This window comes from Motacilla alba, chromosome Z (genome assembly GCF_015832195.1).
Source record: "Motacilla alba alba isolate MOTALB_02 chromosome Z, Motacilla_alba_V1.0_pri, whole genome shotgun sequence".
In the NCBI taxonomy this organism is placed as follows: domain Eukaryota; kingdom Metazoa; phylum Chordata; class Aves; order Passeriformes; family Motacillidae; genus Motacilla; species Motacilla alba.
In genome coordinates this window covers 67,956,928-67,977,378 of record NC_052046.1, presented here as the reverse complement: position 1 = coordinate 67,977,378, position 20,451 = coordinate 67,956,928, and the positions used below count along the sequence as shown (strand labels likewise).

Genomic DNA, 20,451 nt, shown 5'->3' with positions numbered 1-20,451 from the left:
TAGAGGGTAATTTATACCACAATGTGCATGATATATGGATCTAAATAGACTAAAGAGAGGGGGAAAGGAACCATCTGATCTCTAGAAAATTGTCTGCTGTTAGAGGGGTTCAAGAACTGTTTGAAAAATGTGTTTAGAAAGTCATGAGTAATTCCTAAATTTGCTGTGCTTTCTGGATAGCATTCTCACTGGGTATGTATTGCCCAGGAAAAAAGGTTAGGAAGTCGAATTTTTTAACTTTGACTAGTCTTTGTAAGTCTTTCTAGGTCTTTCAAAAGGCTTTATTTTTATGAACCTATATGGTGGGTTTTGTCCTGATCTTTCCAGTGCTCATGGAATATTGTTTTTTGCAGCTACAGCATGGATATGGAGATCCCAACACCCCAAGGTCCAAGTTGAAATATGAAAATGAGAGTGTCATTACTTGGGAGCAGCAGGGTTATATTTAGGACAGGTGTTTAAAAGCAGGGTTTTATAAACATAATTTCCTTGTACCCCTCTCTTATGCTATATGAACAAGTTAATGACCAAAAGAAAAACACTTCTGCATATTCTTAAATTTATACATGTGAACTTCTTCAATAGGACGACTCATGCATACAGATTTACGTAAAAGCACAGGCACTTGTGGGATCAGGGCTTAACTTGTAGGATCCCTTTTCTACCTGAGAGGGGATAATCCTGAAGGTGAGGTATGTGTAGCAAAGAAAGTGGATTGTTGTGCGCTCCAGAAACTATAGAGAGCAATCGCAAAGGCAGTTGGAGGATCTGTTCTGTTCCTCCTTTTCTTTGTTTGTTGGGTTTTGGTTTCAATTTTTTAAAATTGATTTTTAAAAATGTATCTATTTATTTGTTTTCAATACCGTTGCTTTTAAAATTAAATATACCTGTAGCAAGCTCAGTATCTAACAGCACGATGGAGAATAGACTTCCGATCTAGGGCACTTTCAAAAATTCAACCTCTGTTGGACCCTTCACCCGTGGTGTCTCCTGAAGCGCTTCTTTGTCAAGGGCAGAGTCAAAACCCGCTCCCCGCTCTGACGCCCGCCGGAGCGGAGCGGCGCAGCCCGCAGGGGTCAGTGGTGCCACGGGGACCGGGGCCGCGGCCGCCGAGACGGGCAGCGCTGCCCAGCGGCGACGGGGACAACCGAGGGGCGCGGGCCGGGGCAGGGATCATCGCCCCCGCTCCATGGCAGAGGGCAGCGAGGGCCCGGCCCCAGACCTAGAACGCCGGTGGGGTCCCGTGCCATGATGCGGCGCGGTGCCGGTGCCGGGCAGGTGCCGTCCGCCGCTCTCCAACCCAAAGGCGCCCCGGGTGAGTCCTGCCCGGCGGCCGGCAGGAGGCGGCCGGCGCTGCCCGACCGCTGGGTCTCTCTTCTCTCCATCCCTCCGCCCCCGACGGGGAGGAGGCGAATGCTGCCGGCGCCCCCGCCCCCGCCCCCCCTCCTCCCCACGGCCGCGGGCAGCCGGGGGAGCAGCCCAGCGCCGCCGGGCACTGTCACCGCCCCGCTCCGCCCGCAGGGTCCGCGGCCGGAGGTAACGCGCTGGCCGGGCGGGGACCACCCCCACGCCCCGGCTGCGGCGGCGGAGAGCGCTTCTCCGGCCCCGCTCCTGCACACAAAGGGGAGGCGCGGAATCGTGCGCGGACGGGGCGGAGGACCAGGCGGGTGGGCGGCTCGGTACCTTCCCGGGGCGGCAGCGGCGGGGGAGCCGCCTTGACAGCCGAGCGCGGGCGAGGGCTGTGCCCTGGGATCCTTCCTAAAAAAGCCGCCGGTCTTTTTCCCACTTTCCCAGAGAGAGAGCCGGGCAGCCCCGTCCAGGCTGTTCCGCGGGATGGCGGCGGGCCGCCCCGCGGGGCTGGGCGCTGCGCCCTAGCAGCCGCCGGGCTCCATCCGCGCAGCCGGGCGCGGAGCCGGGCGCGGCCCAGACCCGGCTGCGCCTCAGCCCCTCTCCGCAGCCGCCCGAGGCTCTTCTCGCCTCCCCACTCTGTCCTCGGCCATCGCAGCAGGCATGGGCTGTTTCTGCGCGGTCCCGGAGGAATTTTACTGCGAAGTTTTGCTCCTGGACGAGTCCAAGCTGACCCTGACCACACAGCAGCAGGGCATCAAGGTAGGGACGCCGGCAGGGCTGCGGAATCGCGATGCGGGAGAGCCCGCGGGGCTGCCCGGCGGCGGCTTCCCCCCAGCTGCGCTGCGGTAGCCGGGAAGGGAGCGGCGGCGGAAAAAATGGGTTTCGGGAAGAATAACGTCGTAACTTTGCTTACGGTCGCGCAAAAGACAGATGGATCAGGGTGACGCGCGCCGGTGGGGCAGACGGTGCTCTGGAAGGCTTCATCGAGATAGTGACTTAAAGCGAGCAGGTGCCGACCACCCCTTGGCGCTCGGGACGCTCCGCGCAGAGGTATTGTTCTGTACCTGCCAGAGCATGAAAAGAGAAGGCGGCTGTGTGCACGGTGTGTTGCGCACCCATGTTGAGTCATTCCCCGCTCCCTCTGCCTCGGGCCGTGCCCGCCCTGGGACGCGCTCTCCCGGGAAAAGGCCGGGGGCAGCGGTGCGGGGCGGGAGCGCTGCAGCTCCTGAGCGCTAGGGGTGAAGTTCCAGCCGCCTCCCCAGCCCGGTGTACCGTCGCCCGGCTGGTGGGAACAGCTCCTGCGCCGCTGCAGCACGCTCGGCGTGGGTGAACTCTTCAAAGTAGTCATCTGCCAGGCGCTAATGAGCCCTGACAGAGCTTGTGAAAACTGAGATTTTTGTAAAGGCCCTTAACTTGGTCCTGTTTGGTAAAGCCTGATGAAAGCTGATAGCATGTCGCAGACACTTGAAGTCCTTGTTCGAAGATCCGGGGACATGAATTTATTAGCAACGTAAGAACGTGGTTTCAGTGTTGGATCAGGAAAAAACCCAAACAAACAAAAAACCCCAAACAAACAAACAAAAAAAACCAAAATGAAAGAGAAAACACAATCAAAGAAAGAAATTCGTTCTTCTAAAATTTACTGTTGGAAAGGGCTGACCAGTTTTACCTAAGACATCCAAAGAATAAAATTCTGTGTGCCTTTGTGTTTTAGCTTGAATTATTGAAGCTTGGTGAAGCACCTGGGGAAAGGAGAACCTGAAGGAGGGTAGCGGGGAGAGGGAGTTTATATTTAACAACATATTTTCAACTGTAATCAGTGATATTACCAGGTCTACATGTATTCAGAATTATCAAGCTTTGCTGAATCAACTGCCTGCAGATAGGCCCATAAATCCATGCTTAGCCCTGAGGAGTAAGCAAATCATGGTGACGCTGGAATTCAGTACCTGTGTAGGGTCTTTGAAGTCTAAGTTTAGATGCTTCTGAAAAGCCTTACCTTTCAATGTGCAGATGCGGGTGTGTATATCATGCATGCTTTTGTGCAGTAAACGTGCAGTCGCAGAAGTATGTTAAAAATGTAATCTTTAAAGATGGTTAGTGTAATGAATCTAAACCCTGAAAGGGAAGTGCGGTGTCTAATGGAAATTAATGTCCCATGGGAAAGAATGAGTCTGAAGATTCTTTCCAAGAATGCATGACTTGCAGTGTTGGGAACTGTCTAGTTTAACATGAGTGTGTGTTTTCCTGCCATTCTTAGTGTGATCTGAATGTGGTGTAATGCTGAATATTTCATCCCTTCTACCTGCTGCTTCTCTGTCTTGAACGCAATCACAGAGTAGTCATGGAATCAGTTGGAACAGATCAGTGTGGATCTGACAAGAAAAGTAGTAGTTCATTAACATTTTGGCATAGGCACTCACGCTGCGCAGTGAGAAACCTTAGGGAAGGGAGAATCTCCCTTTTTGTAGCAGCCTGTTTTCTGTGTTTTCTTTTTCTTTCCTTTGTTTTAAGATATACTTGGTACGCAGTGAAGCCACACCCCAGTGCTGTAGCTCCATGGGCCTTTGAAAAACCAAGGTGAGGAACTGCAGAGCTCTCTCCCAGGCAGCGGTTTCCACCATGGTGCCCTCCCTTGCCTTTGTACCCGCATGAGTGCTTGTGCAGCTGTGCATGAAGAGCAGCTCCTGTCCAGCTGAAGGCTGGCCACCGGTTTGCCTTTTGCTGGGTGAGCCTTCAGCTGGGCCTTTGTGCCCTGGTCCACTTCACAGCTGGAGGATGGCAGAAATGGCTTTTTCAACTCAGTCCTGGCTTCAGTAATTTTCAACTGCTCAGGGGACGTTCATGTTGTTATTACTCTACAGCTTTCCAGGGACATTATATTATCAATTCTTAGTGAAACAGAACATAAAATTTGTCATATTCGGTCATGCTTTGTCATTTGTCACTTTACCCTTGAAATACAAATGTTTTATTTTAAATCTTTTAAAATATACTCAGGTGAAATGTACTCAGAGACTTTTATTTTTAATTTTTTTTTTTTTAAATTGGCATTTCAGCTTTGGCATCTAGGTATAATTTGTAAAAGTTCCTATGGGTTTCATTTTAAACCAACATTTTTTAAAAAAACATTTCCTTAGAACTACAGATTCTGGATGGGATCTTCCTTTTGTCATCTTCACTTTTAATTTGGTTCAGAGATACATGGGAAACAAACTTTTGGTACTCTTTCACATATCTTGAATTGTTACAGGAGCAGTGGTTTTAAATGGTTATACAAGCAACTTTGCTCTCTTATTTTCCCCCAAGCAGATGCATATCTGTTAGAAATAAAGCCACAGCTCAACAGCTTTTGGCAATCTATGTACTCGCTTGATATTAGTGATATAAACCTACTTGTTTTGAAGGATGGAAGGCAGTGCCCTGTAGAAGTCTGAGGCAAGTTTGTTTCTTCAGGGAACTGGATGTGAAGTAGATACTTGTATCCAGAGAGTTTTGAGGATGCATTGCTTAGTTTGTATAGTGGTTATTTCTGACTTGTTATGCTTGGCAGCAACTCTACTCATCAAAACATGACATTTTAAAATTACAATTTCATTGACTCATTCTTCATACTACAGAGGGCTTCAAATTGTACTTCACATTGAAACAATGAGCAGCAGTGACAAGACTGAGACTTTGAGTGCAATTTAAGGAAAATTTTCTCTGTGGACTTGAAAGAGCTTGTTAGGGAAAGGAAAAGATTAGTTTTCTTCTGGCTCCCAAGTGGGGAAGCTAAGATGGAAAGAAGTCAAGTGGCTTTTTCAAGGTCATATGTCAAGGAAACAACTTCCCTTTGCGATGAGGGTGATAGGAACTGACCATTCTGCCATGGGCCATGCTGTCTTGGAGGGGTTTGTGAGGAACTCTTCCTCAAACCGATTTTTGATTCTCAGGTTTTTTTTGTGGGTTTTTTGTTTGTTTTTGTTTTTGTTTTGGTTTTGGTTTTGGTTTTGTTTTGCTTTGTTTTGTTTTTTTACAGTTCTCAGTGCTGCGTTGCTGTTCTCCTTTCTGCCTCTGTGGTTTAAGGTTAGAGCACTGCTCTATGAAAATGTGTAAGCTGATTCTCCAGCACTGAGGCTTACAGGAGACTTATAAAAGGCAATCAGAAAAGGCCATCAGGTGTCTCATAATCTTAATTTTAATGTTTTCTTATAGTACATTAACAGAGATATTCTGGAGTGTACATGCATTGAGATAAAAAAGTGATGGCAGTTGTTAGTCCCAGCAATTTTGGGATGGAAGAGGCCACCACATTCTTATACAGTTTGTCTAGTCAAGGTGTATGGCCTCAAATGGGGACAGCTTTTTCTCTTAAAAGGATGTTCAAGTTTCCAGTTAGGAAATGGGTTTTTGCTTAAGATATGGTAAGAATGAGCTGCCAGCTGAAAAGCAATCACTTTTCCAGGACTGCTACTTTGCATTCTCTTCACACAGACTAAACAATAACTTAGGCATTTTTATGGTACAGTACCAGTTGTAGCTCATCTGTTGATGTTGCAAGACATGTCAGTGGACTTTTGACGTGATACCTGACTGTAGGGTTGTGGGCATTACATATTTTGGCTCTGTTAAGAACTGGGCTAATCGTCCTTGTAAACAGTGGGATGTGTTATTGCACAGATTTGTTTTTGGAGGTTAAGGAAAACCTCTGTGGTCCCTTAAAAATAATGCCTTGAAACCTATTGGTGATCAGCTGTTTCATAAAGAGTGCTCATCTTGTAATGTGTGTGTTACAGGAATCTAAGAACCCTTTTTTTTCTCCTCTTGAAAATAGTATTTAAGGGAGAGATTTGTTTTGGTTTTTTTCTCCTGAAGAAGCTAAAATGATATGAAGCATCTGTGTCTCATGTTTGCATCTCTTTGGTTGGAACAAAGATCTCAAAAAAAAAATATTAGCTACTTCTGCAGTGAAGAAGCTCTCTAATTAGTCTTAAGCCGTCTGGTCATTGCACTTTTGAAGTGGTCCTTGAAATTCCTCGCTGAGCACAGTTTTTATGTTCTGTTTAGATTGACATGTGTGATGGGCCAACAGTAGTATTTCATTAGAAGAGAAGTGATGAACAGGAATGATACACAAGGTCTTCCTGGGATAAGTATATGTTCTATAATATTATTTTATTAGGTGGTACCATTTATCACTGTTGGGCAGTGATATTCTGGCCATCATACCATTTACTTGATGATTTACTGAGAATTTAACAAAATGATGGTTAAAAAAAACCCCAAACACTCGCCTCAAAAAAAACCAAACCAAAACAACAACAACAAAAAACAAAACCCCCCAAAAAAACAACAAAGCAAAAAGAAGCCTGAAATAAAGAGTGATTGATATTAGGAACTGTGTTAAATAACTGGATATGTAAAAAGCATGAGTGGGAGCATCAGAATATTATACATATTGTGAAGATACTTATGGAATAATTGACAAAAGGATTCAGTATGATCTACAGAAATAGGTAAACACACCATTTCTTAGAAAGTTTTCTGTGGATTATGTGGATTATTCTGGTATTTTTCCTTTTTTTTGTTGGTTTTTTTTTTCATTTGTTTTGTTCAGTTTGGTTTTTTGTTTGGGGTTTTTATTTGTTTGCTTTTTTCTTTGTTTTTGTTTTGTTTGACTTTTTTTTTTCAGTTCCCAGTGAAGCTAAACAGTTCCAGACCTCATGTCTTTAAAATACAGTGTATACAGAAAATATGGAATGCACTTTTACATCAAGCTATATTAGCTGTAGGTACACCAAGGAGTCAACCTGGGAATGATAGGGATCTGTTTTTTTTCCCAGTGAAAATACTTAATGGATACATTTGATAGCAGGAAATAGAATCCTATGAATAGAACGAACTTGTATTGTGTTAATTATTTTAATTGAGAGTTAGCATTAGAATCAAATTGGTAGTAATTTGCTGTGAATGTGGAATGTATTCTTTATGAAAGTGATTTCTGCTGGTTTATTCTTCTAAATTTTACTAGGAAAGGAAAGTGTCTTTTTTGTGAGAAATTTTTAAAATTTTCTAGTCACACTACTTCAGAAATTTGAAAAATCTTTTTAAAGATGGATTGCAGTAGCTTTCTACCTATGGTATTTTCAGCACCTACAGGAATTACTAAACTGTAATATCAAAAGTTCAAGCATATTTAATCATATTTTCTTCTGCCCTCTTTGGTATTGATTAATAAAGAAATAATTAATTGATAAATATTTCAAGGCAGATTCTTCTTGATATTCAGCATATTGATTTGAAAAGAGTAGTTAATAAAAAGTGAATTGATTAAAAGGGCACCATCTCAGTCTCATTTCAACCTTGTAATATATTTCCTTTATAAAGCAAGAGTTCTGCTATGTGTACATGTTTTGCATAGCAGCAGGAAAATTACACAGACAATATCATCAAGTTCCAAGTGTGAATAAATACTCATTTTCTTCTTTAATGCAGTTGACACCATACATCTAAGGATCTTCTGTAGCAAAAGAAAAAAAAAATTGACAAAAAAGTAAGTTATTGATAATCCTTTCCATATCAGAAAGGTGCTGGTGCTTCTTATATTTCCTTATGGGTATAAAATGGTCATCTGATTGCACACTGAAGGCCAGATCGTTTATATGAAATTTTGAACTATTTCAGTCCTCTAAAAATGGGCCGAAACAGTGCACAATTCTACTTTACAGCAAATTAAAGTAACAAAATGGCTCATCAACATTGCTATGAACTGCTCTGCAAAAATTTGTGTCGCAAATTTGAAATGGATTACTAATTTTTTACAATATCTTTACAGATAAGGCCAGTGATCTTGAATACCCCACAGAATAACCATGAAATAAATGAACAATGAGACACTTTATTTTCCCTAGGTTCACTTAACTAATTAATGAAACCAGCATGACAACAAGAAGTAAGTCCATTAACTTCTAAATGGAGTTATGTCTTAGTCAACTTGAGGTTTGAGCAATAATATTGTTAGAGGTGTCTGTTCTTCTGTTTTCATTGAGCAGTAATTTCATAATAGGACCAGCGTAAATGTAAACTGTAAGGCTGCTTTTTTGGTACAGTTTTGGGTTTATGTAACTTGGATCAAGCATTTCTTATATTACAGTATTTTATTATAGTTAAATATAATCTCTTGGTATGTTATTAATTTTAGTTCCTAAGAATTTTGAACTAAAATTCAGCTGTAGAATTGCAATCCTTTCCCTCACAAAAAGAAGACTGCTAAAAATTATCACATTATATGAGGAGAAATATTGAAGAGACTGAATTGAAAAGTTGTTCCAGAAAGACAGTGTTTCTAGAAGCTTAAATTTTATGTCACTTCTTGCTGCAAAAATACCTGTTTTCAAGATGATATTGAACACATGAAGAAAAGAGAAATTATGTATTGGTCATGTTGCATCATTATTAATATCTTTTTTTTTTTTTGCTAGAAAGATGAGAGATGACTTGCCAGTCTTTTAAATTATTTTTTTAAAATTTATTTTCCTAAACGGGATTTAATTTTATAATGACAGATCAGCTATATTACCTTCACTTTTTTCACAATAGATACATTTCCAACTGAATAATCACATTTCAGTATCTGGGTATAATTTTGCAAACTGCATTTTTAAGTGCACATTTTAGATGCTGCTTTTTGATCAGATCTTGTTCTTGCTGCATACTGATTTAATTGCAGAGTTTAAAATGAAGGTTGTCATTTCAGTATTGATTGAACTTTTGTTCCCACTTCTTCCATTGCATCCTGAGTTGTGGATGGTTGAACACTGCAGGCACTAAGGTCAAAAGGACATGCTCGAGGTCAACACATGCTATTATTCAGAAGTGGAAAAACAATAGAAACATTGCAAAATGAGAGCTCAGCTCCTTTGGTTTTGCTGCAGCATGAAGAGGGGAACCTGCCTGTTTTGCCAAGTTGGAAACATGCTTAATCTGCTCTCTTTGGCTTGTGACCACGAACATTGATTTCTTTGAAGGGAAGAGACCTTTTGTGAATGGTAATTCTAGCAGTACCTTTCCAGAGGCAGGAAAAAGACACCTCAGAACTTCCTTTGAATTGATATACAAATTGTTTTTATTGAAAGTAACAACCAAAATTTAATATACCCGCATAGTCATTTTTGATCATTCTAGATGGAAATCCCTGTTGGGCTGAATGTACCACTAACCAATGGTACTAGGGTAGTTATGTTATAGTTTGGTTGTTAGAGGTCTCAGAGGTCTGTAAAAATTCCTTTCTAAAAAGCCTTTCATTCCTCTTGCCCCTCATGATTTCTTTTTAATTCTGTCTCAGAAGTGCATGCAAATGGCAAACTCTCACTCCTATCAGAAGTTTGTATTAGTTATGCTTGGTAAGAGCAAGCATAAGACTTTATATTAAGTGAAATCCAACTGCTCCTGCTTACATTTAAAATAAATAATAAAGTCATTACAGTAATGGGTAGTTACTAATGTGAAGGAAAAGTGGATCTAATTTCTATGGGCAATGTGTTTATTTATTTGTCAATATTTACATTTTAAACTGTGCAGGATTACAACTGGTTGTCCATAAAGCAGAGAAGAAGACAATCTATCTTCGTGTAGTTCTTGAATTTTTGGGCATGTGAGTAAAATCTCTTTGTGATTGAGTGAGCCAGTTTGATAATAGATCGCTCAGCACTTGAATACTTTTCCTCTGTTCTCAGGAAAGTAAGAACTGAGTGCACTGAAGAATAAGTTCTCTTGTTTGTGTGAGAGACAGAATGCCTTTTAGGAATGGAAAGGAAGGACCTTCAGTATCTCAATTCCATGAAAAGAATTTAGAAGGCAGAAAATGGCAGTTTCCCTATATAATTAGTGGCAAAATTTGGCATGACTATTAATGTAGGCAAGCACATGATTTAACACTTTGTAGAACAAAATGCACTTGATTGTTTGTAGAATTGATCCAAAAGAAAGTTCATCCAAACAAAATCCAATGGATTTGGTTTTTGTTTTTCCACATACTATGTATTTCACTGAAAGTTCTCTTTTATGTCTGAGAAGAGGCTATTTGTAGTGTTTGGAAAATATTTTCTATCTATAGTAATACTCATTTGTATGTTATACAGAATATCTACTTTATTTTATTATTAATGTTTTAAATACATTAGATATGGGGAAAAAAATTACAGTTCTTGTTTTGGTTCCACAGTTTTTTTCAGATCACAGTGTAAAAGAATTGTGACAGACTTCTTTCCTGTTTGGTGGATGAATGGTAGCTGGAAGGAATGTAATGGGGTTTTGTTCTTTTCCCCCTTTAAAATACCAGAGCAAGAATTCTCTTTATAAGAGACTGCACGGAGAACCATTAGGGAAAGTAAATTTTCTTTTATGCTATTTGTATGTACCACAGAAAACTGATGGAACTAACAGTTCAGAATTATAAAAATGAGGAGGAATACATTGGAGACTAATGAGGAGTGAGTTCAGCACTGACTCGGGACTTGAAGCAAGTAATTCAACACCCCTTGTAAGAAGAGGTAATCCCACAATGCTGGTGTGACAGGTAACATGGAAGCAGATTCTCCACATCTCTCTTGGGGATGCCTCAAACTGTCTGCAAAACTTGCTGTTTTGAAATGAGTTTTGCTTTGTTTGGCCAGCACCAGGTACAGAAGAATGCTGCACTAGGCCCTGCCTCTGCCCTGATTCCGTGCTGGTGGAGTTTCCTGAGGTGTGGAAGGTAGCTGTAATTTATAAAGTGGTGTAATCTCCTCATGGCCATTGAAAGGAATGCAAGTCACGTGTCAGAACCAAGTGGGATTGGAAGGCCATGACTGCCAGCCTTCTGTGTTTGTTCCCACGGAGGAATCCTCAGATCCTTGTTCCCTGTGGTTCCTGTGGATGTGGAAAGTGAGCAGGAGTGCAAAGGAGCTTGTTGCAGCCTGACACTTCCACTGTGTCACACAGAGCCTGGACCTCCTCCACAGGGGTCCTTTCAAGTGTGCTTCAGGCTGACAGGCAATCTTTTGTCTGTGTGGTTGGTTTGTTTATTTAATATGCCAGAACAAAAGAAAGCTGAGTGTCAGACTCTCATAATTCTGATTGTCATACCATGACTGTAAGGGGTGGGTGATATGTATCAGGGTGCCTTGGAGGGGACAAGACAGCAAGTAATCATGAAAGCTGTGCCTGGATCTCCTTTCAGAGCAAATTAGGATACCTCAGGAGGGACCACAGGAGAGAGGTAGCTTAGGTTCAGTAGAGGTGATCAGAAGGAAAAGTTCCTGGGCAAATGAAGGAGAGTTGCAAATGGACAGAATGGTCTTGCAACAAACAAACTTTTTTGTAATGCCATTTGCTTTGTGAAAGAAGGGGAGAAAGCCGCAAGCCTTTGTAGAGGAACCTTTTGATGAGGCGTGTGAATGTCCTGACCTGCCCTCAGCTTTTTAGGTTTAATTTCTATTGGCTACTTTGGGTAGGGGAGGAGGAACTGGGGAAGGGAGGAAAAGGGGGAGTAGGAAAAACATTAAAAATGTTTTTTAATAATATTTTCAGGATGGAATAAAGCCCTTATGTTCAAAAGATCAAATATTTTCCCCCTGCTTTGAAGTGATGTCAGATTCTTCAGCTGTATTCTTCTCTTCATTATTTTTTGCTTTCTAAAAGTCCCATCTTCTTGTGTACAACACGTAAGTTGGCTAAACACTTCAGTTCTCTTTTCAGTGTGTGTGTCCTTCTTCTGAAACATAGCAAACTCTAAAGCTGTGGGAAACAAAAGCTTCTGGTATTCTTCAAAGGATACCTACCACATTTATTCTGGGTTATTCTGAGAAGCCTTTTGTTCTTAACAAATGCATTTCTGTTGATAAATTATAATGCCTTTAAAATCACCTCTGACTGAACCATCTTTCTCCAAAAATGAGGAGTGTTCTGGAGCTCTCTCAGTGCTCCAGGTTTGGATGGATGAGATTTACTAAGAAAATATTCTTGGCCTTGAGGTTCCTTTATCTGTGTCTTCAGTGTCTCAGAGCAGTTCCTGCAAAAGCAAATTCTCTTTCTTGGACCACCATTTAGTAATAATGTTTCTTTTTCTTTTCCTGTGAAAGGAATAGTGAGTTACCATGGTCTTTCCTGGATTGGAGAATACTTGAAATTTTGTACCTGGTTTCAATTCCAATGTTGATGACATACATTTTGGAGTGCTTTGGCACCAACTTCAACAGGAGCCAAATAGAACCCAATTTTTTTATGACCAGGTTCAATTAATAAATGAAAATTTACTTGAAAGAAAGAATGTAATTTCTTGGATAAAGGTGACAGATAGTATTAATGTAAAATAAACATAAAAAATTTCTACCTCTTTAACAGAAGTCAAATCTTTTTCTTAATCATCCTTGGCCTTTCATCAGTATTCAGCTCTTGTATCTGTTTAGAGCATGAAAGCTGTGTTTGTTGTTTCCATGTCTGAATTTTTATTCTTTTGTTTCTTTTTTCCTACTTTCCTGGAAAAACTCTTCTACAGGACCAGGTTTCATGAACTATCTCCTGAAATCTTTGTTTAAAGGAAAACTGACCATGTTTGTTTATGATGTCTGCTGCTTTGGGAACAGGTGAACAGAAGTCAGAACAAATGATCAGAAAAAAGAATAGGTTTATTTTTGGTATTACATGTGTGTTTGTCTCCAACAGAAATTGGTGAAACAACATGGCGAAATCAAGTTATTTGGGGAGAGGAATCTGTAAAATGTCAAAAACAAGATAGCTCCAAGTACTATTGTTGTTTAAAATCTTTCTTTGCAGTGTTTGTAGTTTTGTGAAAGCTGAAAATTTTTCCTGTGACATGGAAAAGCTCCAGAAGTAGGCAGAAGTCCTGCAGGAAAGCTTGACTCCAGCTTGACGTATTTTGTTGAGAGGAAGGTTTGATTGGGAGGAAGTTAAACCATTTCCACTGAGTTGGCTGAAAATGCATCAAACACAGTTTTTTAATAGAGATACATTTTCTTTTTCCTGTTGCTTAATCTGTATCTCAGACCATGACACTTTCAATTATCTTGATATTAATTATTAATTAGGTTTTTTTTATGCTAATTTTTTTGTTTCACTCATGAGTTTTAGAAAGATCAAGGTAGAAGATTTGCAGTAGGGCAGCACACAGAAATATTTCTGCTGCTGTGTGTGAATATAGCATGCTTATAGAACCCTCCCTCCAAGAATATTTACTTGGAACTTTTCATAGACAAATAATGCCCCCAAAGAAACTTCAAAATTGAAAGGGTGATTTTTTTCCTTCTGTATTAGTTAATCCTACTGTGTGTCTTACCTTGAAGAGAATTCAAACCAGACAGATTTTTATGTGCCTGCTGTACTAAGGTATAAGCATTCACTTGAAAAGTAACAAAAGTACAAGTCAGTGTTCATTTCAGCATTCACCTCTCTGAAAGTTACATAAATGTGTGTGCTGCCCAACTCCATGCCGAGCTTGAGGTGATTATACTCTGTTTGTATCTAATCCACCAGTGGATTCATGCAATTCTATTGAAAATGGCAGAGTTACTTTGCCTACAGTGGATTAAAGGCTCTTCATCGTAATATGCATTTTTCCTACCTAATCTAACCACACAGAGCACATGGACTTGGTATTATTATCTATAAGATGAAGAACATCTAACACGATGCTGCTTATTATCTTGTTTTTCAAGCTTGCTGTGATTCATATTCCTTCTCTGGCATACAGAAGGAATATGGGGTAAGAAAAATTACTTGAACTGAAGAAATTGCTGGGTAATTGAATTTTGAACATTGATTTTTGAGTGTACAGAAAATGAAGCAAAATAATGTACTTGAGCAGCAAATTACAGGAGGTAGGACAGTGTACAGTGCCTTCAAGAAGCAGGTGTTTGCTGGGGAGTTCATTGTGCATACAAATGTGCTTGCATTTTGAAGTTGGTTAGGAACAGTTACAGGGGAAGAGGAAACCTGACTGGCCTAATCCAGGCTTTTTCTATTCAGTACAGGCTTGAAAAAAGAGGGGGAATATAATAATTTAGGGAAAAGCTGGGTTTTGTTTGTTCTTTAAAGTTTGAAGCAGGCAAGAACCAGAAGTATGATTTAAAGGAAATTGCAGTAGTGGTTGTTGTAAGTACACAGAGAGGAAGCCTTGCATAATTTTCAATCTGGAAGGAGGAACTGAACATTTAATTAAACAATGCCTTTGAATCAATTAGTCTGTACTCCAGTATTCTTAGTACATACAGTTTTAGGTTATTTTACAAGTCTACAGCTGTCTCCTCCTGTGTAACATCTGAGAGGGAGGTACACAGTGGTTCCAGGAGCAGAGGGAATGGAAGAAGGCTTCTAGGCCTGAAGATTTTAAGCATCTCTAACTCAAAGCTGCAAAGGTAGCACATCTGACAAAAGCCTAACAGGTAATTTTAGAGTGAATATTGACCTTATCAAAGTCTACCAAAAATCTATTGAACCCCTTTGATCATCCCATCACCCCTTCCAGACTGCTGAGCCCCAAAACCTCAAGAGTTTCTCTGCATGCAGAAATGGTATTTGACTAACTGGATCTGCTTTCATAGGGAAAATAAAATATCATCCACCTGTAATCTGTTCGAGTATGCATTGTAATAGTGCTCATATAACATAGGTTACTCCCTTGTGGGCAAAGGAATATGTTGGACAATGTTGAAACACCTTGAAACATATTTATATATATAATTACACTGAAAAATAGCAGAAACAGTGCTTTGGTGAAATAACAGACTTATTGAACCATGTCATAACAGATGATTGTTGTGATTTTTTTTTTAACTTCCTTGATCTACCCTTATCTACCTCATTTAGATAGAAGACTGGATCTGCTTAAAAGGACACATTATTTTAAACAAGGATTTGTTCGGGTTTTTGGCTCTTGTTTCGGGGGGAATTACATCTTCTAATGACACTTGTTTAAGCCAAAATAAGTCAAGTCAGTTGTTGGAGTTTAGTCATTTCACACATGTTCTGCTAGAAGAGGAGGAAAGAATACTCTCCTTTGTTGAATTATCTCAAACTGCATTTAAGCAATAGTATATCAATGCAAATAAAGTGCAGATCAAACAGAAGAAAATTATGCATAGTAAAATGAAGAAATTGGAAAGATCTGACCTTGATGAGGAAGAGCCTGCCAGTTTCAGTGGGAATTATCATATGTTACATAATCATAGGCAGGATTGCAATTGTGCCCAGAAGACACAGGCATTGGAACTTATTTTCAGAACTATTTAGGTGCTTGCATAAGAGTCTTTCAAAAGTCTTTTCTAAAGATTGTACTGGGCACTCAGGCAACTCTGAAAACCTCTCAGGACTGAATCAATGGTTACAGAGTAAATATCAGGACAACAATGTCACTTAAATCGAGGTACCTGCTGTATGAGAGCTTGACCCAGAGGCTGAGACTGGGAAGCAGTATCTCAGCTATATGAGCTGGCATTTTCTTACTCAATGCTAAAAACAGAAGATAGAGAATTTTATGCTGCTGAGGCTGTGGACTAAACAGTTTTAAGGAACAGTTGCTGCTGAGACAAAGAAATGTTTGCCCCATAGCAATTCTTCATACAGAAGAATTGCTTCAAAAGGAAGGTTTGGCTGTCATAGGGTTGTTTAGGTGGTGACATTGAGCTGAAAGTTCTGTGATTCAGGTTGGTGTGTTACCCTATCTGAAATTCAGTTCTCCAGAGGGATTACAGTGTCTAAATATTTTACTTGTGTGTAGTATGTGCAGGCCCTGCTGATTCTTACAAGTTTCTATGGAAAGGTTTGGACATGTGATCAAACTGGTTAAGTGTTCAGTCTGGTAGCTGTCCGTATGCATGAATAGCAAATATTTAGTAATTCAGTTTATTTTAGATTGCACTAAGAGGATTTAGTTGCATTACCTTTTATTTGCTGTTGGCTAAGAGCCTTCGCTCGTTGTGGTGGTGGTGGTTCAGCTTTCGTATCTTGAAGGCTCTGATTTCTCTGGGAGGTTCAAATCTGCAATGCTTCAGTCTGATTTTTACAGTGGATTTCACTTTGGTGTTTTTGTCAATGCAAAGTCTTGAATTTCTTTCTTGCTTTCATGTGAAATAAACTTTCTGTTGTCATGGTTGCAGAGAGGAGCTCAAAAGCATGAACCCTGCTGACTCCTAAAACCAGTAAGCCTGCATATTTCTGTGAGGAAGCTTGGCACTAAAGCAAGTGCTATGATTTTTTTTCCCCTTGAAGGTAAAGTCATCATTTCTCAATGGCCAGGATTGCTTATGTCGAACAGCAGGGACAGGAGGGAATAATCAGATGAGTAGTATATATAGTCAGTGTATAGTGAATTACGTTACATGAGGGCATGGTCACAATTATGTGGTTCATTCTTTACAGGTTCTTTTAGTGTGATCTGTTTTTGAAAACCCCAACTAGAGGAGCCTCCCAGGAGCTCAGCTGCAATCCTTTGTTACTCTTGCAGTAGAAAGCTTTCCCTGACATCTTGTCAGGGTCATGTTTGTTTTCAGTTAATCTACTTCCATGTTTTCCTGACTTTGGTGGGTGTGTGCAAAGAGTACATTTGATCCTTAACCTTTTTCCACATGCTTTTTTATAGAACATTAGGAGACTTTATGCTAGGAGATGCTACAAGCTTTGACTTTGAGCAGAGGCAGACACCCAGGCAATTGTCTGCCAGCCAGGGTGGAGGAGGTTACCTGAATATAGAGCATTAAATTGTTTGCTGAACTCTTCCACCACCATCTCTCCTACTCATGTACCTAAGGAAAATATCAGGATTTGGGTTTGTTTTACCTTAGCTGCTTCTGTCATGCTCAGTGTTTCTGAGTACCCCCAGGAACCTTAATCTTTGTTCCTGCAGTATGTCCTCACCGTTTTGCAGTTCCCTCTTGCCTTTCTTGAGTAGTTCTTCTTGTTCTGTTGTTTCCTTGCTGGTAGCATTGGTCTGTTGGCCAAAGACTTGAGACGGCATGTGAATGAGCAGAGTGCAGTTCTTTTTCTACCAGCACTTAGGACAATCTGGGATTCATATCTCTGCACTAAAAAAAGTGGGAATGGGGAAATGGTTTTGGGTTTTTTTGTTTGTTTGGCTGGTTCACTATTTTGACTTTATGTTTTGGGAGCCAGGGATTAGTAACTGTATCTTTTATAATCCATGCCACAGGGAGCTACAGTATTTTAGCATTCCTTTTTGTGTCTCATCTCTAAATCATGGTGACAGTAATAAAGCAGGAGGGGCAAGTGGCATGAGGGGAAATAAGCACCGTAGTATGAAACATATATTTCAATTAAAATTGATCTTATCAGATACAGGTCCTTCTACCACATACAAGTTCTCATACAGTTCTTTGTTAGAAGATCTGAGAGGACCCTGAAGACTGGAAATGTGTTGAAGCAAATATCTGGGATTTTATTTAAACTAAAATAAAAAGGGTTGACTAAAAGCAAACCCACAAAACAGAAGCAGAGCAAAAAATATGCAAACAAACTTCACGCACCGGCTCTGCCAACTTCCTGGCCCCTCTCCCCTTAAAAAATGCCTACAGCTGTGGACAGATTACCCTCCCCAGAATTAATTTTGAAATTTAGGTTTGCTGGCTTATGCATCCAATATTTATAATTTCCACTACACTGTTGCATCCAGTGTCCCTTCTCATTTTGAAATGCTTATGCATTTACTTCCCAGAGGTAAACCCCACGATTTTGGAAAGATTTTAGAAAATTCATGGTTTTTAGAAAACTCAGGGGTTTTAGAAGATCCCTCTGCTTCCAGGCATCTAGCAACAGGACAAGAGGACGTAGCCTCAAACTGTCCCAGGGTTGGACATCAGCAAGAATTTCTCCCTGGAAACATTGTTCAAGCATTGGAATGGGCTGTCCAGGGATGTAGTGGAGTCACCATCCCTGGAGGCTATCAAGAAATGACTGGACGGTGCACTAAGTGGTATGATCTAGACTGGTCAGAGTTTGGACTAGATAATCTTGGAGATCTTTTCCAACATAAAAGATTCCGTGATTTCAGGAGGTTCCTTCAAGTGAACTCATTGCTATTTGCATTCTGCACTCAGGCTTTGAAGAAGCCATTTGTAATGGCTTCCTATTAGATTAGTTCTGGCCTTTCCTGTTTGAGAAGTGCTCTGGGTCTTTTAGTCATGCTGTCATTCTGACAGTGAAGCATTAGACTGAAACTGTAAATGATATTAACCACCTTTCTTGCCGACTGCTATGTGGGCAACAAAATCACAGAAACAGAAAACGTACATTGAATCAATATTTTCCACTGTTGCTGGGTTCAGTTTTACTGAAGGCCTGTAGAACCTTACTGTAGCAGTTGATGTTGATCTCCAGTTTGGCACTTGGCTTGCTGAGATTTATGGAGTCAGGAACAGCCTGCTTTGAGTTACACATCGGATGCACTTTCTGGGCTGGGGGAGTGGTATAGCAGCACTGATATTGCAGCTGAATTTTTAACTCTGGCATCTTTTTTTAAGATCTGGGAATCCCAAGTGCTGTAGAAATAGGAATGACACAGCAGAGGTGATGTCCCTTCCCATTCATGCTTCTTCCAGCCTAGAATTGTTGGTATTTGTAAGTCTGGCTGTGGAGACAGGTGGGATGGAGACAGGCTAAGCAGACCTTTGTAAAACTCTTACTGCTCAACAAAATTAAGATGAAAAATGTCTTTGATTAAGAGAGTGTTTCTTGAAATCTATCCTGGTTACAGCTGCGTGTTTCTCCTCTCCTGACTTGTCCAAGCCCTATGTAAGGTAGCCTGAGGTCTACTTTAATTTACTCCAGTTGGCAGTGGTCCCTGAGGAGCTGTATGTGACCTGGCCATGGCTAGAACAGGGCTGATCCCAGCCACTCCCTTTCCCCACCCTGCCAATGTGCTGTGGGCAGGAGGGTGTGGGAGCTGGATCTGTTGAATCAAAGCCCACCAGGTTCCTTCCAAGTGAGGAGCCCCCAGTGGGGAACTTGCTGAAATTTTCTTGTTTAGGCTGTGTGGTGTGCAGAGAAGGAATGAACCTGCTGTCTTCCTTCAAATACTCCCTCATGCCCACAGTGAGAAGTTTGAATGCTGCAATGCAGTGCCCTGTAATTTGAAAGACAGGCACAAGGACTTCTGGCTGAAGGCAGTGGGTTTTATCAAGGAACTTCTCTAAAGGCCCTCTCAGAACAACTCTGCAGTTTGTTAGTCAGAGATACTAATGTCTCTGTATCTTTTGCAAAAATGTTACTTGGATGACCTAAATAGGAATATTTCAAAGAAAATTTAGTTGCCTTAATTAATTTACAAAAGATAAGTTTATTTTTCATCTTGCTGGAACGAGTTTTAGCATCCTATTTCACTTAACAGTGTGTATATGAATAGTAAATGCAATAAATAGCTACAGAATACAGTGTAACATGAGAAACTGAGATCATAATTCATTCAACTCGTTAATTTTTTCTTTTCCCAGTCCTCTGCATCAGAAATACTATAATAATTGCTTTTAAATCTACACTTCTTGCCTCACTCCCTCAATATATGCCATGTTTTGGGAGTTGTTGTTAAAAATGTTTGTGCTGAAGTGTAGGAATTGATTCCTTGTGCACAGTAGAGCTATTGTTTCTTTAAATAAAAAGAAAAAGGCACATCCATGGATTATATGCTATCACCAATACATTTTTAGTGTTACTTGCCTGCTTCATGCATTTATTTATCTTTATGATTTATAGTCAGGCTCAGTATTGGCTTTCATCTCCCTTGATGGCAGATTTAATGCAACACATACTTTAGGAATTGGGTTGTCATTGTAAGAGTTTACAAATCAAAAGTGTTGCTCCAATGCATTGTACCTGTGTTAAGACCACTGTTTTTTATTACATGGGGAATTATTGTCTCCAGCCTTCTGAACAGGCTTATCATCAGTCATAGAAGATACATCCTAGAATGTGTAATATTGTTTTGACATAATGTTGTCAGATAGCAGCAAAAAAATATTTGTTTCTTTTTCCCATATTAACCTTTAACTTCACCTTCATGTTGCAGTAGGCTGTTATCAGCAAGAACAAGTTATACTTTAAAGTTCAGCAGACCAA

The 20,451-nt window shown here is 40.6% G+C and overlaps 1 protein-coding gene across 3 annotated transcripts in view; it reads left to right on the top strand.

Annotated features, from left to right (window-relative positions):
• The first annotated feature begins 1,447 nt into the window (after window positions 1–1,447).
• Window positions 1,448–20,451, top strand: part of EPB41L4A (erythrocyte membrane protein band 4.1 like 4A) — a 117,734-nt gene continuing 98,730 nt past the window's right edge. For 2 of the 3 annotated variants that reach the window (XM_038123345.1, XM_038123343.1), the window contains exon 1: window positions 1,448–2,109. In XM_038123345.1, coding sequence (XP_037979273.1) covers window positions 2,011–2,109 — 99 coding nt within the window. In that variant the 5' untranslated portion in view covers window positions 1,448–2,010. The remainder of the gene's footprint in view (window positions 2,110–20,451) is intronic. The other variant, XM_038123344.1, reaches the window with a different exon arrangement.